At 36.9% G+C, this 17752-nt stretch overlaps 1 protein-coding gene across 1 annotated transcript; it reads left to right on the top strand.

Annotated features, from left to right (window-relative positions):
- Window positions 1-11824: 11824 nt before the first annotated feature.
- On the top strand, window positions 11825-13873 carry LOC140754888 (facilitated trehalose transporter Tret1-2 homolog). The gene is made up of 5 exons (XM_073090049.1): window positions 11825-11830; window positions 12144-12279; window positions 12785-13327; window positions 13405-13677; window positions 13788-13873. Exons 1-5 carry the CDS (start codon window positions 11825-11827, stop codon window positions 13871-13873), a joined length of 1044 nt encoding a protein of 347 aa, XP_072946150.1.
- Window positions 13874-17752: the final 3879 nt, after the last annotated feature.

Genomic DNA, 17752 nt, shown 5'->3' with positions numbered 1-17752 from the left:
CTGATAAAAATAAGGGCAAATTCACATTAGCGACTACCAGGAACTATACTATAAGGAACTATAGATCTCATGTACATGCGAATAGAACTTTCATTTTTTAGTGCTCCGCTGGCTATTGCTGCGCTTGTCCCTGTAGTTCCGGGACCAGAATAGGGCTACGGTATCCCCTGCTTGTCGTAAGAGGCGACTAAAAGGGGCTTTCGGGGTTGCGGGTGGCGAGAGTGGGAGCTCGAACCGCCCGGCCAGCGACCCCGGGAAGGACGGCGGTATGTGTGGTCGCATACCGTCGTGCACATCAGACGGAGTGGCGAGCACCACGCTCGCCTGGGCGGAGCCCGACGGGGCAACGCGCTAAAAGGACTCCGGTTGCGTTCCTTTAGAGATCCCGGAGACCTCTACGCAGCGCCGAGGACGATCACCGGGGGGGTTTTAGTGCGGCTATTGCTGTGCTAGTTTCACGGACACTGACATTAGCCCCAGATACGATTAGATATTCCTACCTGAGGTCGGTCAGAGATGCGCTACTCCTGTGGACTAAGCTGGAATGTTCCGGAAAAGTATGTCTTCCTTACACCCTTCATACCAGAACACAGCAGCGCTTAACATAGCTGTTATTAGGTAGAAATAGGTCTCAGGACTAGAATAAGGCTACGGTATCCCCTGCCCGTCGTAAGAGGCGACTAAAAGGGGGCTTCTGGGGTTGCGGGCGGTAAGAGTGGGAGCTCGAACAAGTCCAACAAGTAACCCCGTTGTAAACACCTGGTGTGTTGGAGGACCGTAGGCTCCCCCAGGGAAGACCCCAATAGGGGCATCGCGCTCTTAGGACTCCGGTTGCGTTCCATCGCATATCACGAAGTTCCCCACCAAGCGCTGAGGACGGCCAGGGGGGGAGGGGTTTAATGCGGTAAAAATCCCACATAATCCGACGTCGCTCCCAAGTCGTCGGGTACCTTTTTAAGCTTTGCCCCTCGTAAACAAAAAAGGGTAGAAATAGGTGTAGCGGTGGTGCCGCCGGAGTGGGACCACAAAGGTTGCCACCACCTTTAAAATGAACGTCAAATATTAGGTTGAAATTTATATCAAATAGGCCAAAGAAAATCCTTCATAACTATAATGCATTCATACAATATATAATGTACACCATAATAAATAACACACCTGTTTTTTATCATAAATTCGTGACAATAAAATTGTATTATATATGTAAACACATAATTATTAAAATGTTCATCTTTATATATATATATATATATATATATATATATATTTCTTATGTGCGTGTGTATGTCACTGAACTCCTTCTAAACGACTGGACTGATTTTGATGAAATTTGTTGTGTGTGTTCAAGGGGACTTGAGAATGGTTTAGATTCACAATTTAGTGCGTGGGAAAAGGTTTTTTTTAATTAATTTTTAATTCGTAAGTAGTTATAGAATCGGAAACTATGCATTTGATCAAGTGATGATCTTTAGCAAAGTTGTTGTCCAAGCCCACAAGGTTTTGGGAGTTAGTAAGACCAATTTTCGACAGATGGCACCACTGTCATTCCAATGCAGGTACAAATTTTCCGTTTATGTATGTCATATTATTTCTTTAAAATGCGGGCGAAGCCGCGGGCACCACTAGTATATTATAATATATTCGTTTTTGTATAAGAATCTGCCTGTTTATTTTTTTCTTTATTATCGTCATCAATTAATTTTTACCCCATTGCTTATAATTACACCCAAGATCTTAGACTTCAATATAATAATGGTTTCAGGATGCTGATGAGACTACCAAGGTACTGTAGTGCATCAGGGATGTTTGCAGAAGCACATGTAAACTGTTTTTACATCATAATGAGAAAAAAATGCAGCTCCCTGATGTACCGTGTCCGGAATAGCTCCAGCAACATCCTGACGATGATAAGCAATAGCACAGTACAATTATAAAGTAGTCGGCACTCATATTGGACACGCTGTTTACGCCGTTATCTAACGAAATATATTGAGCGCCAACTTCAGACCTATGTACTGAACCAACATTTATTTGAATTATTTTTTACGTACTAACATAGAAGTCGGTTTAATTTTTTTGTTATTTTTTTTTTGCTTCCGTTGAGTTTTATTTCTTAGGTACTAATAATATTGGGCTAGACCAGTCGCTTTTGCTTGATTCTATTATACCTTCCTCTAACATCTTCTTAATCTGATTTTTAACTTCATCATTTTAAGAATATGGTACTTGGTATTGTTTTGAAAAAATAGGACTAGTATTAGGTTTTATAGAAATAGAATGAGTGTATACATCTGTATTACTTAATTTATCTTCAGAAGGTCATTCTTCAGAAGGTGGTAGAACCCTTTGTGGTTCGACTCCGGCGGCACCACCGCCACACCTATTTCTGCCTAATAACAGCAGTGTAAAGCGCTGCTGTGTTCCGTTTTGAAGGGTGTGGTAAGGGAGACATACTTTTCCGAGGCGTTCCAGCTTAGTCCTCAGGGGTAGCGGCGCATCTGTCGCCGACCTCAGGTAGGAATATCTAACCCTATCTGGGGTTGATCACAGATGTCCATGGGCGGCAGTAGCCACTTACCATCAGGTGGACTGCATGCTCGTCTGTTACTCCTATATTATAAAAAAAAAAAAAATAAAAAAAAAATTATCTCCAGGGAAGTAAAATATATCTGCATATTTCGCGCAAACATTTATAATAATTCTTTGTTCTTCATCATTTAAATGCTGCAACTTCATTAAAGAAAACAATTGTTTTACCCTATCTTAATTATTCTTTGATTTTTTAAATAAGCAAATGTCATATTCACAAAGTTTTTCAATTTTAGGTTGTATTTCCCTTAATGTTATATCCGTATGAGTGGCATTTAATATTCGAATAGGTATTAAACCATTTTTAGGAGTTAGAACTTGCTAGATAAACTCCATCTTTCATTTCTTGCGATGATTATCGTCGGATTGCGTAATCGTCAAATCTACAAATAACTCTGTTATCTCTTTCCCATAATCTGAAATTGACATTTCAATTTGTTTAATATTTTGTAATTTATTCTGTATTGCCGTTGCAGGATTTTTACATACTAAAATACTTTTCATTGATGATCAATTAAATTTCTGACAGTATCATATTTAGATTTTAACTTTATCTTAGCCTCTTGGGACAGTCTACTTTTTAGCACAAAATTAATTAAATTTTGTATTATCTTTTAATATAGAACTATAATATTCGATATTGTCAATTAATTGTTTGGTGTTAGATTCCTCGTTTGTCATAACTGGTAAAAGGTTTAAGGCAGTTTTAAAAATCAAATTAATTCATTTTTGTAAACGAATCAGATTCACTTTGACACAATAATAAAATATCCTCACGTAACTAAAAATTTATGACAATAATTTTCTATTAATAAAATATCTTGAGAACTCAAATATTTTTTCGAAACCTTATCTTTAAAATCAGTTAACGACAAATTGTACTGGTCATAAATTACATTTATCTCCATTTATTTGCTTTCTAATACTTTCTGTTCTTCGTTTCAGTCTTAATTTTATTAAATACTCTCTAATTTCCTTTAAATCATTATATAATTTTACGATAATATCCATAACTTACCACCATAACGTAGAGTAAAATAAAATACATTAAGTACCTGTAAGTGATTCATTTTAAAATATAAGTATACTTTTAACAACTTACGCTTTCACACACACACAAACACACACACACACACACGAATGCACGCATACACATACACACATACATCATCATCATCATGAACCCATTACTGTCCCACTGCTGGGCACGGATCTCCTCTCATAAAGAGAAGGATTAGGCCATAGTCCACCGCGCTGGCCAAGTGCGTACCTGTAGACTTCACATACCTTTGAATTTTTTTTTTATAAACCTCTCAGGTATGCAGGTTTCCTCACGATGTTTTCCTTCACCGTTTAGCAAGTGATAATTAATTTGCAATACGCACATAATTTTGAAAAATCAGAGGTGCGTGCCTGGGATTTGTACCTCGGACCCCTCGATCAAGAGGCCGAGTTTCTTAACCACTAGGCTATCACTGCTACTACACACATACACAATGAACTACTAAATACTATTATAAATATTTAGCTATAAGTTTCCTTTTGCTTCCTTAATACGTAATAATAACTAAATACTGTTATAAACATTTAGTTGTAAGTCTACTGTAAATATGCTATGGAAGAGCGGATCCACCCAGCACAAGCAATAAAACGCTCAAAGGATGACTCCAATCATTGTCTGCTAAATAACCCTTTTTGTAGACCGTAATAAATATATTTTGGATTTTGATTTAATCAGTTTCTAATTAAAAAAAAATATTAACACGATAGTTTAAATTTCAATCACCGCGTCGTCCATGTAAGGTAGGTAAATCTAGGAGCCTAAAACCGGATCTTCTTAGGCTGTTTTATATTACCAGCTGTCGCGTTTTGGACAATGAAGTTCTCCTCCTTAGATTGTTGTTTTCCCATTTTTGTAGATTTCGTGGTATATTTAAACGACACGCGCATCTACTTTGGCAATCCGATAATTATACACACGGCCTATTGTTACTAATATGGTAGCGTCTCAAATTCGCGGAATGCGTGTCTGCCTTTTCGGTAGAGTCCCCATATAAGGTGGGATGTAGGTGCCACATAAAACTTAGGAATGCTCGAATAATACTACTCTGTATTTCATATAAACACTGATTATATAGGTTGCAAGATTACACAGATCAATAAAATTAGATACTAAACTAGGTACATTTAACGCGTACCTGACACACCTTCACTACTTTTCCACCTCACATCTTTTGAAGGTGGTAGAACCCTTTGTGGTTCGACTCCGGCGGCACCACCGCCACACCTATTTCTACCTAATAACAGCAGTATTAGGCGCTGCTGTGTTCCGGTTTGAAGGGTGTGGTAAGGGAGACATACATTTCCGAGGCGTTCCAGCTTAGTCCTCAGGGGCGCATCTGTGGCCGACCTCAGGTAGGAATATCTAATAATATCTATGGTTGATTACAGATGTCCATGGGCGGCAGTAGCCACTTTCAATCAGGTGGACTGCATGCTCGTCCGCTACTCCTATTATAAAAAAAATGTAAAATGCTGAAAGGAGTTACGATGCCGATTTTGATAAAAACTCAAACTGCATCATTAACTGCAGCATATTTAATTTTAAAAATATCTATATTTATCCCTCGCCGAGAATCGAACGAGTTCATTTTAAAAAAATAAACAAACCCTATTTAAATTAATTGTGTAATGTATTAAAAAATAATATTGTATTATTAATAAATTCATTTCTATTCAATGTATGTATTTTAATTCATATTTAAAGTATAATATCAAAGTATAATATGTAAATTAATATTGTATGCAAAATTTTAATCATAATATTAATATATTTAATACACAGGACGCCAATAAAATAAATAGTGTGTTCACCTGTAATTTCGTACACGACCTTTGTGTTTGAATGTTTTCAATGTAATATGTATAAGTGTATATATAATTTTAGACGGTTTATTTTACTTAAATTCCACCTGATGGTAAGTGACTACTGCCGCCCATGGACATCTGTAATTAACCCCAGATAGGATTAGATACTCCTACCGGTCGGCTACAGATGCGCATGTGTATTTTATGTGTATTTTATGTTACAAATGTTATAACAAACAGCAGTGTTGATGTATTCCGCTGAAGGGAAAAATACATATCCGAGGCGTTCCAACATAGTTTAGCAATGCATCTGTGCCCAACCTCAGGGTCAACCTAATCTTATCTGGAGCCAATTAAAAATGTCCATGGATTGCAGTAGCCTCCTACCGTCAGTTGGGCTGCCTGCAAGTTTGCTACTTTTATCTTATAAAAAGCAGTGATAGCCTAGTGGTTAAGAAACGCGGCCTCTCGATCGAGGGGTCCCAGGTTCAAATCCCAGGCATGCACCTCTGATTTTCAAATTTATGTGCGTATTAGAAATTAATTATCACTTGCTTAAACGGCGAAGGAAAACATCGTGAGGAAACCCGCATATCAGAGATTTATAAAAAAAAAATATCACAGGTATGTGAAGTCTACCGATACGCACTTTGCCAGCGCGGTGGACTATGGCCTAATCCTTCTCATTCTGAGAGGAGACCCGTGCCCAGCAGTGGGACAGTAATGGGTTGATGATGATGATGATGATGATGATCTTATAAAAAAGATTTCCAATCATCTTCGTCTGGCAGCTACGTTCTCGCTATTTCTTCATATTTTCAATATTTCTCATACCATTTAATATTTTAGCCTACTGTTTTTTTTAATTTATATGAGTATATCATTCGCAAGAGGGCCTTTAGTACTCGCAGAATTCATATATTTTTAGTTAATCTAAAAATAGAAATAAAAAAATAAATGTTAAATTGTTATGTGCGGATTTTCGTTCAATACGTAATTGACAATTTGACTAAATGAAAGCCATAATCAACGTACAATGAAGTTGTAAACAAAACTGTATAATACATTATTAAGTAATTACTTAGTTATTAATTTTCATTGAAAAATAAACTCAAAAAATGGCGGGAACTTAGTTGCCAACCTATGACTTCAACATTTAATTCTTACAAAAGCAGTCCTTATTTGAAGCGAGAATCTAAATGACAATTGTATCATTGAGAAAAACTCAGTTTTGATATCCCCACTTAAGCCTGAGACCTATCCCCTCTCTTAAATACATATAACTTATAAATAAAGATAAAAGGTAATCATCTGATTCGAAGGTACAATGTTCTGACCCTTAAGTAGTGCCTACAGAATTGTTATTTTGCTATATTAGCTACTTACCTAAAATTCTAAAGTTATTACAATGGGCAGCAAACATTCAAAACGTTTGTTCAATTAATATTTGTTCAAGTTTTAATGTGTTTTTGTGTGGAAGTTGTATAACTCAGGATTTTGTTTCAATTCCTATCGTTATGTGCTGTGATACAAACGTGTTTGTTGTGCGTCAGGTTAGTACTTTAAATCACATAAAATAATAATTAATAGTTCTATTTAATAACAATAGTGTTAAGTTCTACGGTATTCTGATTTGGAGAGTGTTGTAAGGGAGGACTTTTCCGAGGCATTCCAGTTTTGTCCTCAGGGGTAGCGGCGCATCAGTGGCCGACCTCAGGTAGGTCTCTCATTTTATCTCGGGTTGTTTACAGATGTCCGTGGTCGGCGGTAGCCACTAACCATCAGGGGTACCGCATGCTCATCTGCTACTATTGTTTATTTATAACATAGAATATCTTATATATAAAATTCGTGTCATAGTGTTACGAGTAGTTACCATACTCCTCCGAAACGGCTTTACCGATTTTCACCAAATTTCATATACATATTCAGTAGGTCTGAGAATCGGCTACTATCTATTTTTCATACCCCTAAGTGATAAGGGTTGTTCAACCTTAACATTTTTTTAATGATATGGCAACACAACGTTTGCCGGGTCAGCTAGTTTATAGTCCGGTTAAGTTAGACAATTTAAATAGCTAAAATTCCGGGAAAGCTGAATTTTCTTAGAGAACTTGGGTTTACCATTACAAATAAAGTGTCAAAAGTCCCCATCGATCCGACGTGTGCGTCGGCAATTATTCGGGGTCAAACATCAAAATTTTCGGTTTTTTGGATTTTTCTCAAAATCGGTAAGTTTTATCGAAAAATACCTCAGGCCAAAGTTGTAGCTCTTAAAATTCTCTATAAAATGGTGCTTATAATTTTTTCCTCTAAAACCATTATTTAGATATTGCGCTTGTAAGTATTACGTTTTATATGATATCCACCCCACCTGTGAAATGGCGTACTTAGCGGGTTTTTTAACATGGGTTTCATGGGGGAACTATCCCAAGAACCTTTAAGATGCTATTTTCAGGGACAATACTTATTTAATAGTATGAAGATTATTGATATTGATTATTGAGTTCAACTGTCGTTCTAATTTTTTGTTACTTTAATCTAATTTATACTCTTCATATTCAACTTCAACAATCACGTTTTCTTCTATTTCTTTTTTTCAGAAATATGTACTAAACAAACTCTTTTATATTAGCTACTTACCTAAAATTCTAAAGCATCATATTACAATGGGTATTAAACATTGAAAATGTTGGCTATATTAATATTTGTTCAAGTTTTCATGTGTATTGCCATGGCTATGTATCTGCGCAATATTTTTTGGAGCTTCATAAATACGTAACAAGAAGAAGCCGAATTCCCTTCGTAATTTGATTGTTGCTTGAGGTGAAGAAACAATTCTTCAGTTCTTCGTCGTGTACCAATTACTAAGGTCTGTCTTGCTCAAATGGTCCATTTGGTCACAAGAGAGGAAGAATCATGTGATTTTGATGACAGAGACAACTGATTCATCTTCGTTTGAACAATTTCTAGACATTCAGCAAGAGGAGGAAGAAGGAGACGAAGAATAAATCGAAGAAAACATGATTATATAAGTCGAGTATGAATCAGATTTTTTGAAGGTGATAGAACCCTTTGTGGTTCGACTCCGGCGGCACCACCGCCACACCTATTTCTGCCTCATAACAGCAGTGTTAAGCGCTGCTGTGTTCTGGTTTGAAGGGTGTGGAAAGGGAGACATACTTTTCCAAGACGTTCCAACTTAGTTAGTCCTCAGGGGTAGCGGCGCATTTGTGACCGACTTTAGGTAGGAATACCTAATCCTATTTGGGGTTAATTATACATATTCATGGGCGGCAGTAGCCACTTACCATAAGGTGGACTGCATGCTTGTCTGCTACTCCAGTATTATAAACAAATATATTTAAGTAACAAAAAAATTAGAACGACAGTTGAACTCAATATCAATATTCTTCATACTATTAAATAAGTATTGTTGCTGAAAATAACATCATAAAGGTTCGTGGAATAGGCCTCCCAAGGAAACCACGTTAAAAAAACGCGCTGAGTATCCTATTTCACAGGTGTCGTGGAAATATGTGCATATCGTGTAAAACGCAATTCTTACAAGCGCGATATCTGAATAATGATAGGTTTTAGAGAAAAAATATAAGGCCTATTTCGTAGAGAATTTTAAGAGCTACAACTTGGTCCTAGTTACTTTTTCGATAAAACTGGTAAGTAAGGGTGCTTTTCGAAAATTGATAAGTGGAGCACTCCACGCTTTTTTCACAATTATACAATTTACTGTTCCTTAATTGATTCCTAGATTGAAAATTATTCTCTACTTTTTAGTTGATTTTATCATAAAAGCGTGTTTTTTAATTTTTTGAACTATATTTATTATGTATGTATGTTCAAATATTTCGAAATCACAACCGACTCAAGTGGTTCAAACATCATTGCGGCTTGTTATACAGGGGTTCCGCTTTTTGAGATTTTTTTTTCTAAAACCGAAAATGTACAATTTTTCATTATTTTAATAGGTTAATGTTTTGGACTGATTTAGATTTTATTGTTTTACCTTAAAATACCTGTCCGGAGTAGGTATTCGCCCTCAAAGATCGCCAAAGGTGACATTGAACTCCCATCATGAACTTATTATCATTAGACTTATCAAATCATATTTTCATGGTAAACCTTGGTATGTAGGTATACTTTAATTTAATATATTACCAAGTTTTTAGGGTTCCATATCCAAAGGTTAAAAACGTAACCCTATTGTCACGGGCTTTGTTTTTTAAACCGTAATACAGTTGATATTTTTACTGCGTACACGTAAAACGGTGGCTGCTGGAACAACGAACACAGAAAAAAATCGGGTTCGCCAAGAAACTGCATGTTTTCCGCGTTTTTCACCATGTCTATTGAGCATAACATGTATATTAATAGGTAGACAGGTCGAATTCTCACAATCCATTCTCACAATTCTCACAATCCATTTACTTGTATGGTTGCTATGATAAAAAATAATAAGAGTAAAAAATAAATGAAAATTTGGTCGTACGGAACCCTTGGAGTGCGAGTTCGACTAACTTGGCCAATTATTTAAATAAAACAAGCAAAGTTTCATTCAGGATTGAGAAAATTAAACCGATAAGAGCCCCGTCACTAATAGTAATTTACATGCTCATGTACGTATATACCGGTAGGCCACGATCCCAAGGAAATATAATATATGGACCCAGCTAAATACGTGTAAAGAGTTTGTAAGAGAAAGAGAGAGAAAGTGTAAGAGAATGTTGTGTTTCTTTTATAATATTGAGGTAGTAAGTATCCTGCAGTTCATCTGATGGCAAGCGACTACTGCCCATGGACATCTGTAATCAACCTCAGATAGGATTAGATATTCCTAACTGAGGTCGGCCACAGATGCGCCGCTACCCCTGAGGACTGAGCTGGAATGCCTCGGACAAGTATGTCTCCCTCACTATACTCTTTTAAACCAGAACACAGCTGCGCTTAACACTGCTGTTATTAGGCAGAAATAGGTGTGGAGGTGGTGCCGCCGGAGTCGAACCTTAGAGATTTGTACCTTCCATGATTAATAGTAAAAGGGTTTTAGGCGAAGAATACGAAAATATATTTTTTATTATAAAGAAAAATGTTTCTCATATGCAACCATTCAAAAAACAAAAAAAAACAGTATATCTTTAATTTTCTTGTAGTTTACCCTTAGTTATTTGCAATATCTTCTTAATTATATTCGCGTACCGCTTATAGTGAGACACGTGTCCTACGTTTTATAGTTCATTAAAATTCCAAGAGTGAGTGACCACATAAGGTCAGGTAGACTATCCCTACATCTTGCAAAATGAATTTATGTATAACAAAATAAAAATAATTTATTTTTATTGACTATGCGTATGTTGCATCCAGAACAGAAATTAAAGAAAGTACTTAGAAATAAGAAGGGAATGTGGTAGAACCCTTTGTGGATCGAAACCGGTGGCACCATCGTCACACCTTTTTCTTATAACAGCAGTGTTAAGCGATCCTGTGTTCTGGTTTGAAGGGTGTAAGTAAGGGAGACATACTTATCCAAGGCGTTCCAGCTTAGTCTTTAGGGGTAGTGGCGCATCTGTGGCCGATCTCAGGTGGGAATATTTAATTCTATCTAGGGTTGATTACAGATGTCCATGGGCGGCAGTAGGCTTACCAGTCCACCATGGATGCTCGTACTTCAATCTTGAAAACCTCCCGTTTAAAGCCGATAGAACCTTTTGTGGTTTAAATCCGGAGCACTACCGCCACATCTTTTTCGCCCTGATAACAATAGTTAAGCTTGATAATTACAGATGTCCCTAGGTTGTAGTAATTTACCATCAGATGGACTACTTGTTTGCGACTTCAGTCTTAAAAAATAACGTCAAGTTAGTAATTAGTTATATATAAAAATCTCGTGTCACAATGTTAGTGACCGTACTCCTCCGAAACGGCTTTACTGATTTTCACCAAATTTTATCTGTATTCAGTAGGTCTGAGAATCAGCTACTATCTATTTTTCATACCCCTAAGTGATAAGGGTTGTTCACCCTTAACATTTTTTTATTTAATGGCAACACAGCGTTTGCCGGGTCAGCTAGTTTTTCTATAAATATGTAATATAATTCATCATCATCATCAATCATTTCAGCCTTTATTATTCCACTGCTCGACATAGCATAACACTCGGTCCTCCGCTGTTCTCATCCAGCCACTACCACCAGCCCTCTTAAGGTCGTCGGTCCAGCGTGCCGGTGGGCGTCCTACACTCCGTCTGCCGATACGTGGTCACCATTCGAGAACTCGCCTGCCCCATCGGCCATCGGTTCTGCGACATATATGACCAGCCCACTGCCACTTCAGTTTGCTAATTCTTTGAGCTATGTCGGTTACTCCCGTTCTTTGCCGGATCTCCGTATTACGGATTTTATCCCGCAAGAGACTCCGAGCATAGCTCGTTCCATAGCTCGCTGAGCCACCTTTAGCTTGTGGACTAGTCCCAAAGTCAGAGTCCACCTTTCGGCAGCGTAGGTCATAGCCGGCAAGACGCACTGGTTAAAGACCCCTAAAGACTAAGCTGGAACGCCTCGAAAAAGTCGTCGTCAAGTTTTTGAGCGAGACGGTTCGTAATCACTCTTGAGAACAGCTTATACACGTGGTTCAGGTAATATAATTAAATAATCATAATTAAAATGTTTCAGGTGCTATTTCTAATCGGAGTGTGTTCACTGTCCTTCACATGGGGCATCATCATTGCGTTCCCGTCGGTGTTGAACCCGGCTATCCTTGCACCCGATGCTACCATCAAGGCTACACCTGATCAAGCTTCTTGGATTGGTAAGGATTTGTCAAAAACAACTGTTTCATCTTTTGATATTAGGTAGAACCCTTAGGGATCAGGCTATAATATAACCGTCATATCTATTTCTGCCTTATAAGCAGTGTTAAACGCTTCTACTATCTGGTAAGGAAACTGTACTATTAGAGAAATGTATAATATAAATTATTTCAATTCTTCAGTGGCAGAAGCAACTGTGGCCTTGTTGGAGTTGATTACAGATGTTTACTGGCAGCAGTGACCAGATGACAACTTATTATCAGATGGTCTGCATGTCATAATGCAAAAAATAATCGACGAAGCAAATCGGTAACCAAAATTTAAGGTTGAAGAATATTCGACTGTACCTTCTATTATGAGCCGATAAAGAATTTCATACTCACTACAGGAAAATTCTTAACCTCTTAACGGATTTTGATACGATTTTCTGATAATTCCTGATAATCACCTATTTAAAAAAAATGTAAAGCTATGAGATACTAATTTTTATTTTTAATTTTTCAGCTGCAGCTCATGGCATTGCTGGACTCGTTGGTTTCACCGTTATGTCGCCAGTGTTCGAGTTCTTTGGCAGAAAAATGGCCAACATAGTAGTAAACCTATTCTGCGTCGTTGGCTGCCTAATCTACTATGTAGCGGATGATGTTCACTCTTTGCTATTTGCAAGGCTAACCCAAGGCTTATCATCAGGAGGACTCTTCATTTCCATAATGGCTCTTAGTGAATGTAGTGCCCCGAAGCGAAGAGGTTACTTCATGGTCCTCAATAAGGCTGCACTAGGAGTAGGTTCACTCGCTTGTCACAGTTTAGGATTTTTTTTAGACTGGAGACAAATTATAGTCTTTGTTAACTTAATTCCTGCTTCTATATCTATCATTATCTTCATAATTTGTGCCGAAAGCCCCTCATACTACGCCATGCGGGAACAATTTGATAAATGCACTACAGCCTTCAAATGGTACCGTGGTGATTCTCAAGAAGCGAATAAAGAATTGAAAGAGTTAATCGCGGCGCAAGCAAAGAATATTGAAGAAAAACGAAAAGAAAGTAATATTAACATTTTCAAAAAGACCAAACAGACGAACTGCTGTTGACGAAAGATTTCAGAAAGTCTTTCTTCATAGCAACATTAGCAACTATTAGTTTAGATTCCTGTGGCAGATATTTCATTCTAGCGTACATGACTCAAATTATCGTGGAAATAACCAACAGTACATCAGTCGGTATGTACATATCTGTTGCTGCGGATTGTATTTTGATATCTGCTTTATTAATCTCATGTTTCACTGTGAAAATATTTAAACGACGAACATTATTATTCAATCTAGGTTTCTGTTCAGTAGTCTTAATGTATTTAGTCAGTTTATCTATACTTTTATGTAGGCATCCAATTATGAGTAATATAAAATGGCTGACACCGATAGTAATATTAATACATACATTTGTAACAAATATAGGGATAGTTCCTATAGCTTTTGCCTTAACAGGGGAAGTGTTTTCATTACAGCAAAGGGCTGCAGGGTCATTTTTATCTGGAATAGTGTTCATAACCTTCTATACTTTGGTCATGAAGCTGACTCCAATGATGATTGATAAGACTGGTGTTGAAGGGACATATGCTATATATGGGTTTTGTTTGTTTGTTGCTTTATTATTATTGCGTTTCATACTTCCTGAAACAAAGGATAAAACGTTACAACAAATAGAGGATGAGATGAAAGGGACGGTTAGAAATAGACAAGATACGGAATTGCTATATTCTAAAGTAAATGATTGTTAGTCGTTTGTCTGTTAGTCTCTAATAGTGTGTAATAATAATTTAATGTGTAAATTATTTTTGATAATAAAATGTGTATTCGATACGTTTGTTTGATTACTTCATTAGCTGAGTTCGTTTTTTTGTGACATGTCATACGTAATATATCATGCGACATACAAGAATAAAAGCAAAATTCTGTTAGTCCTGCTTAATCCACTATAGACATGGATAAAACAAACTTGAGAAAAACTTACAGGGAGCTCCCCCGGGGCAGGGAGGAAGCAATTTTTGATGTGAAACATCTATAGCCGCACGTAAAACCGATTTCTGGCGTGGCGACGCATGCCGTGGCGCCACGCTATACGATGGTATATATATACAGCCTATATGCAGTAGTGTGTACGGTGTGGCGACGCGTCGCCATGCGCAATCGAATTCAATAAATAGTCATCGTTATCTGGAAAAAAATCGTAATATTTTATTTTATCATTATGACATATTTACTCGTAGTTCCCATCACAATATGTTCTTTTCTGCATATTACTTTTACAAAATAATGTCTATGTTTCACATCTGCCAGGCGTCCCGTGACGGCTCACATTTTTTTTTAATTTCCACTGCTGGACATAGGTTTCTCCCTACAATTGGAGCATACTCCACCACGCTGCTCAAATAGAGTTTGGTGGTAGGTAGGTAAGTAGGCAATTGGTGTCGGATTTTCTTGTAACGATTGCCACCCGCTAAAATCAAAATAATTTACAACGTAGATTCTTTACAGAATTTCTTATTTCTGAGCAACCGTGACCGATGGCCTAAGGAGCCTTTTGAAGCACGGTCGTGCATGTTAAACCACTTGCGGTCACCCATCCAACTCCCGTAGGGTAACTTAGCAAAATACTTCGTCGTCAACCCATTACTGTTCCACTATTGAGCACGGGCATTCTCTCAGAATGAGAAGGATTAGGCCATAGTCCACGACGCTGGCCAAGTGCGTATTAGTAGACTTCACATACATTTGAGATATTTTTTATAAATCTAAAGGTACAGGTTTCCTCACGATGTTTTTTTTATAATATAGGAGTAGCAGACGAGTATATGTCCACCTGATGGTAAGTGGCTACTGCCGCCCATGGACATCTGTAATCAACCCCAGATAGGATTAGACATTCCTACCTAAGGTCGGCCACAGATGCGCCGCTACCCCTGAGGACTAAGCTGGAACGCCTCGGAAAAGTCTGTCTCCCTTACCACACCCTTCAAACCGGAACACAGCAGCGTCTAACACTGCTGTTATTAGGTAGAAATAGGTGTGGCGGTGGTGACGCCGGTGTCAAACCACAAAGGGTTCTACCACCTTAAAAAAAGATGTGTTTCTACACCGTTAAAGCAAGTGATAACTAATTAAGATCTGTATCATGTACCATTTGATATTCATATTCATTTGTAGAATGCATTAATTGATTGCAAAACAACATTAATGTTGTTGATATATTCGTTGCACGCACAATTAGGTTGTCAACGACAATGTTGTTATCTTATGTAAAATAAATTTGTTATTTGATGTAATATCAATCGGTTAATTGCTTGACTTTAATTGACCTAGATCTGTGAAATGAAAACTGCAATAGTCACACGATTAAAATATGTGTACGTTTTGGGAAGCGTATGTAATGCTTATATAATGTATACGTATGGTATATAGGTGTGTATGGGTAAATAGGCATATATGGGTAAATATTTCTGGCTTATAACACCAGTGTTAGCACTGCTGTGTTCTGGTTTGAAGGGTGTGGTAAGCAATAAATACTTTTAAGGCATTCCAGCTTAGTCCTCAGGGGTAGCGCAACCGTAGCCGACCTCAGGTAGGAATCTAATCTTATCTGGGGTTAATTTATCGTCTACTGTCTTTCGATGACAGATGTCCATGGATGGCGGTAGCCACTTACCACTGGACTGCTTTCTCATTTACGCCTTCAATCTTATAAGCGTAATTTAAACTAGTAAAAGGTATTATGAACATATTTTGTATAATTCTTTCATTTTAAAAATTGTAATTCAAATATAAGACAAGCCTTAAAATAAAGCATTTTTTGTAATGAGATATAATAAATTTTACTTGTAATTAAGCCTAGTTATCTATTTACACGAAAGAAACCAGTTTGTAAATATCTATTTGCATAATTTGATTTTATTTTTTATAAACCACAAATAAACCTATTTTATTATTTGCTTTATATCCTACGGTGTGATTTTTATGGCATTAAAGACTTAGTTACTTTATGGCACACGTTTTTCACGACCACAAGATAAGTATACTTGTGCAACGCTGAAGGTTACTATTTACTTTAAAAATCCTAACATTAACCTATATAAGTCTTGTAGAGGTAGAGTCCGCGTAAAACTGTTAGTCCGCTCTGAATATAGAAATGAATTGCGTCGCCATAGCAAGTTGGATGACTACACCTGCTCGCAACAACTTCAGAGCGGACTAGCAATTTGGCGCGGAATATACTTAAAGCCTTAATAAACGTTTAATACGAAAAAGTTTCCTATCTTTATGTCAAAATTACAAAAATATAAAATTCATATTTTTTTTCTTTTCAATCTACATTTTATAGTGCAAATAAATATTTTAGTTTACAAGGTACAATTACTTTAAAGTTTGTTATATCTTTAATTAATTTTTATCAGAATATAGAACATACTTTATCCGAGCCAGAGGGCGGCAAAACGGGTTTTTGTTCGGAGTGTTAAAAGTTACCCGTAATTAATTTTCTTATCGCTGCCTCAAATTATAATACAAATACAGCTACAGGAGATGTTTTTTTCGGTGTTATATTCGAGCGATTATCATATTTTTTAGCATAAAATTAATTGTATTTTTCGCCGCCCCTTGTAGAGGGCGGCAAAACCCACGCTGTGGCCATACATTTAGAATTTTTAGTTACTCTAAAGACCAACAAAGCATGAGAAAGAGATATGTGAACCCATATCTAGAAATGAGATGTCTGTAAAAGTCATGTCAATTTATTCTTCAACAAGTGGCCTTAAGCTCCCCCGGCTACGGGGCGTTGTAATATTTTAGGAAAATTAATATGTTTAATAATGTAGTGCTAAATTATTACTAAAATGGCTTATTCTATTGACGAATGTCTTACAAAAAAGTGAAATAACCGTAAAACTCACAAGAAAATACATTTTGGCTATATAAAAGAAGTAAAACTCACGAGAAAATACATTTTGGCTATATTTTCTCAAAATATTGTATTAATTTGCCCTATAAGATACATATTTCTTACAATTATACATTATTTTTTCTTGCTACAAATACATATATTTTATAACTATAAAACTAACTAACGTCTAACTAGACGTAACGAATTAAGATATATCAATTTTACTATTATGGCACACATACGCCAATCAATTTTGGTCACCGATTCAATCTAATTTTGTGTATCTTTAACATTTTATATCTATGGTTATGGCATTGCTCATGGCTCAACTATAGGCATAGCACAAACATCTGAACACATATTTGAACACAGTGTAGCACGGGTATTTGAGTATTTCTTCAAATCTGCACTTTGCCATTTGGTGTGGGTTTTTCGAGCACATCATAGCGTTGAAACTTCAAATATGTGCGGAGCCTGCTACACATGCGCAAAGACCAGTTGCTAGGAGACCATGACATGAGTGACAGGTTAAAAATT

This window comes from Epargyreus clarus, unplaced genomic scaffold (genome assembly GCF_041222505.1).
Source record: "Epargyreus clarus isolate Ecla_fem2 unplaced genomic scaffold, WU_Ecla_fem_2.2 ptg000031l, whole genome shotgun sequence".
In the NCBI taxonomy this organism is placed as follows: Eukaryota; Metazoa; Arthropoda; class Insecta; order Lepidoptera; family Hesperiidae; genus Epargyreus; species Epargyreus clarus.
Note: the sequence above shows the minus strand (reverse complement) of the source record. Positions and strands in the feature narration are given on the sequence as shown.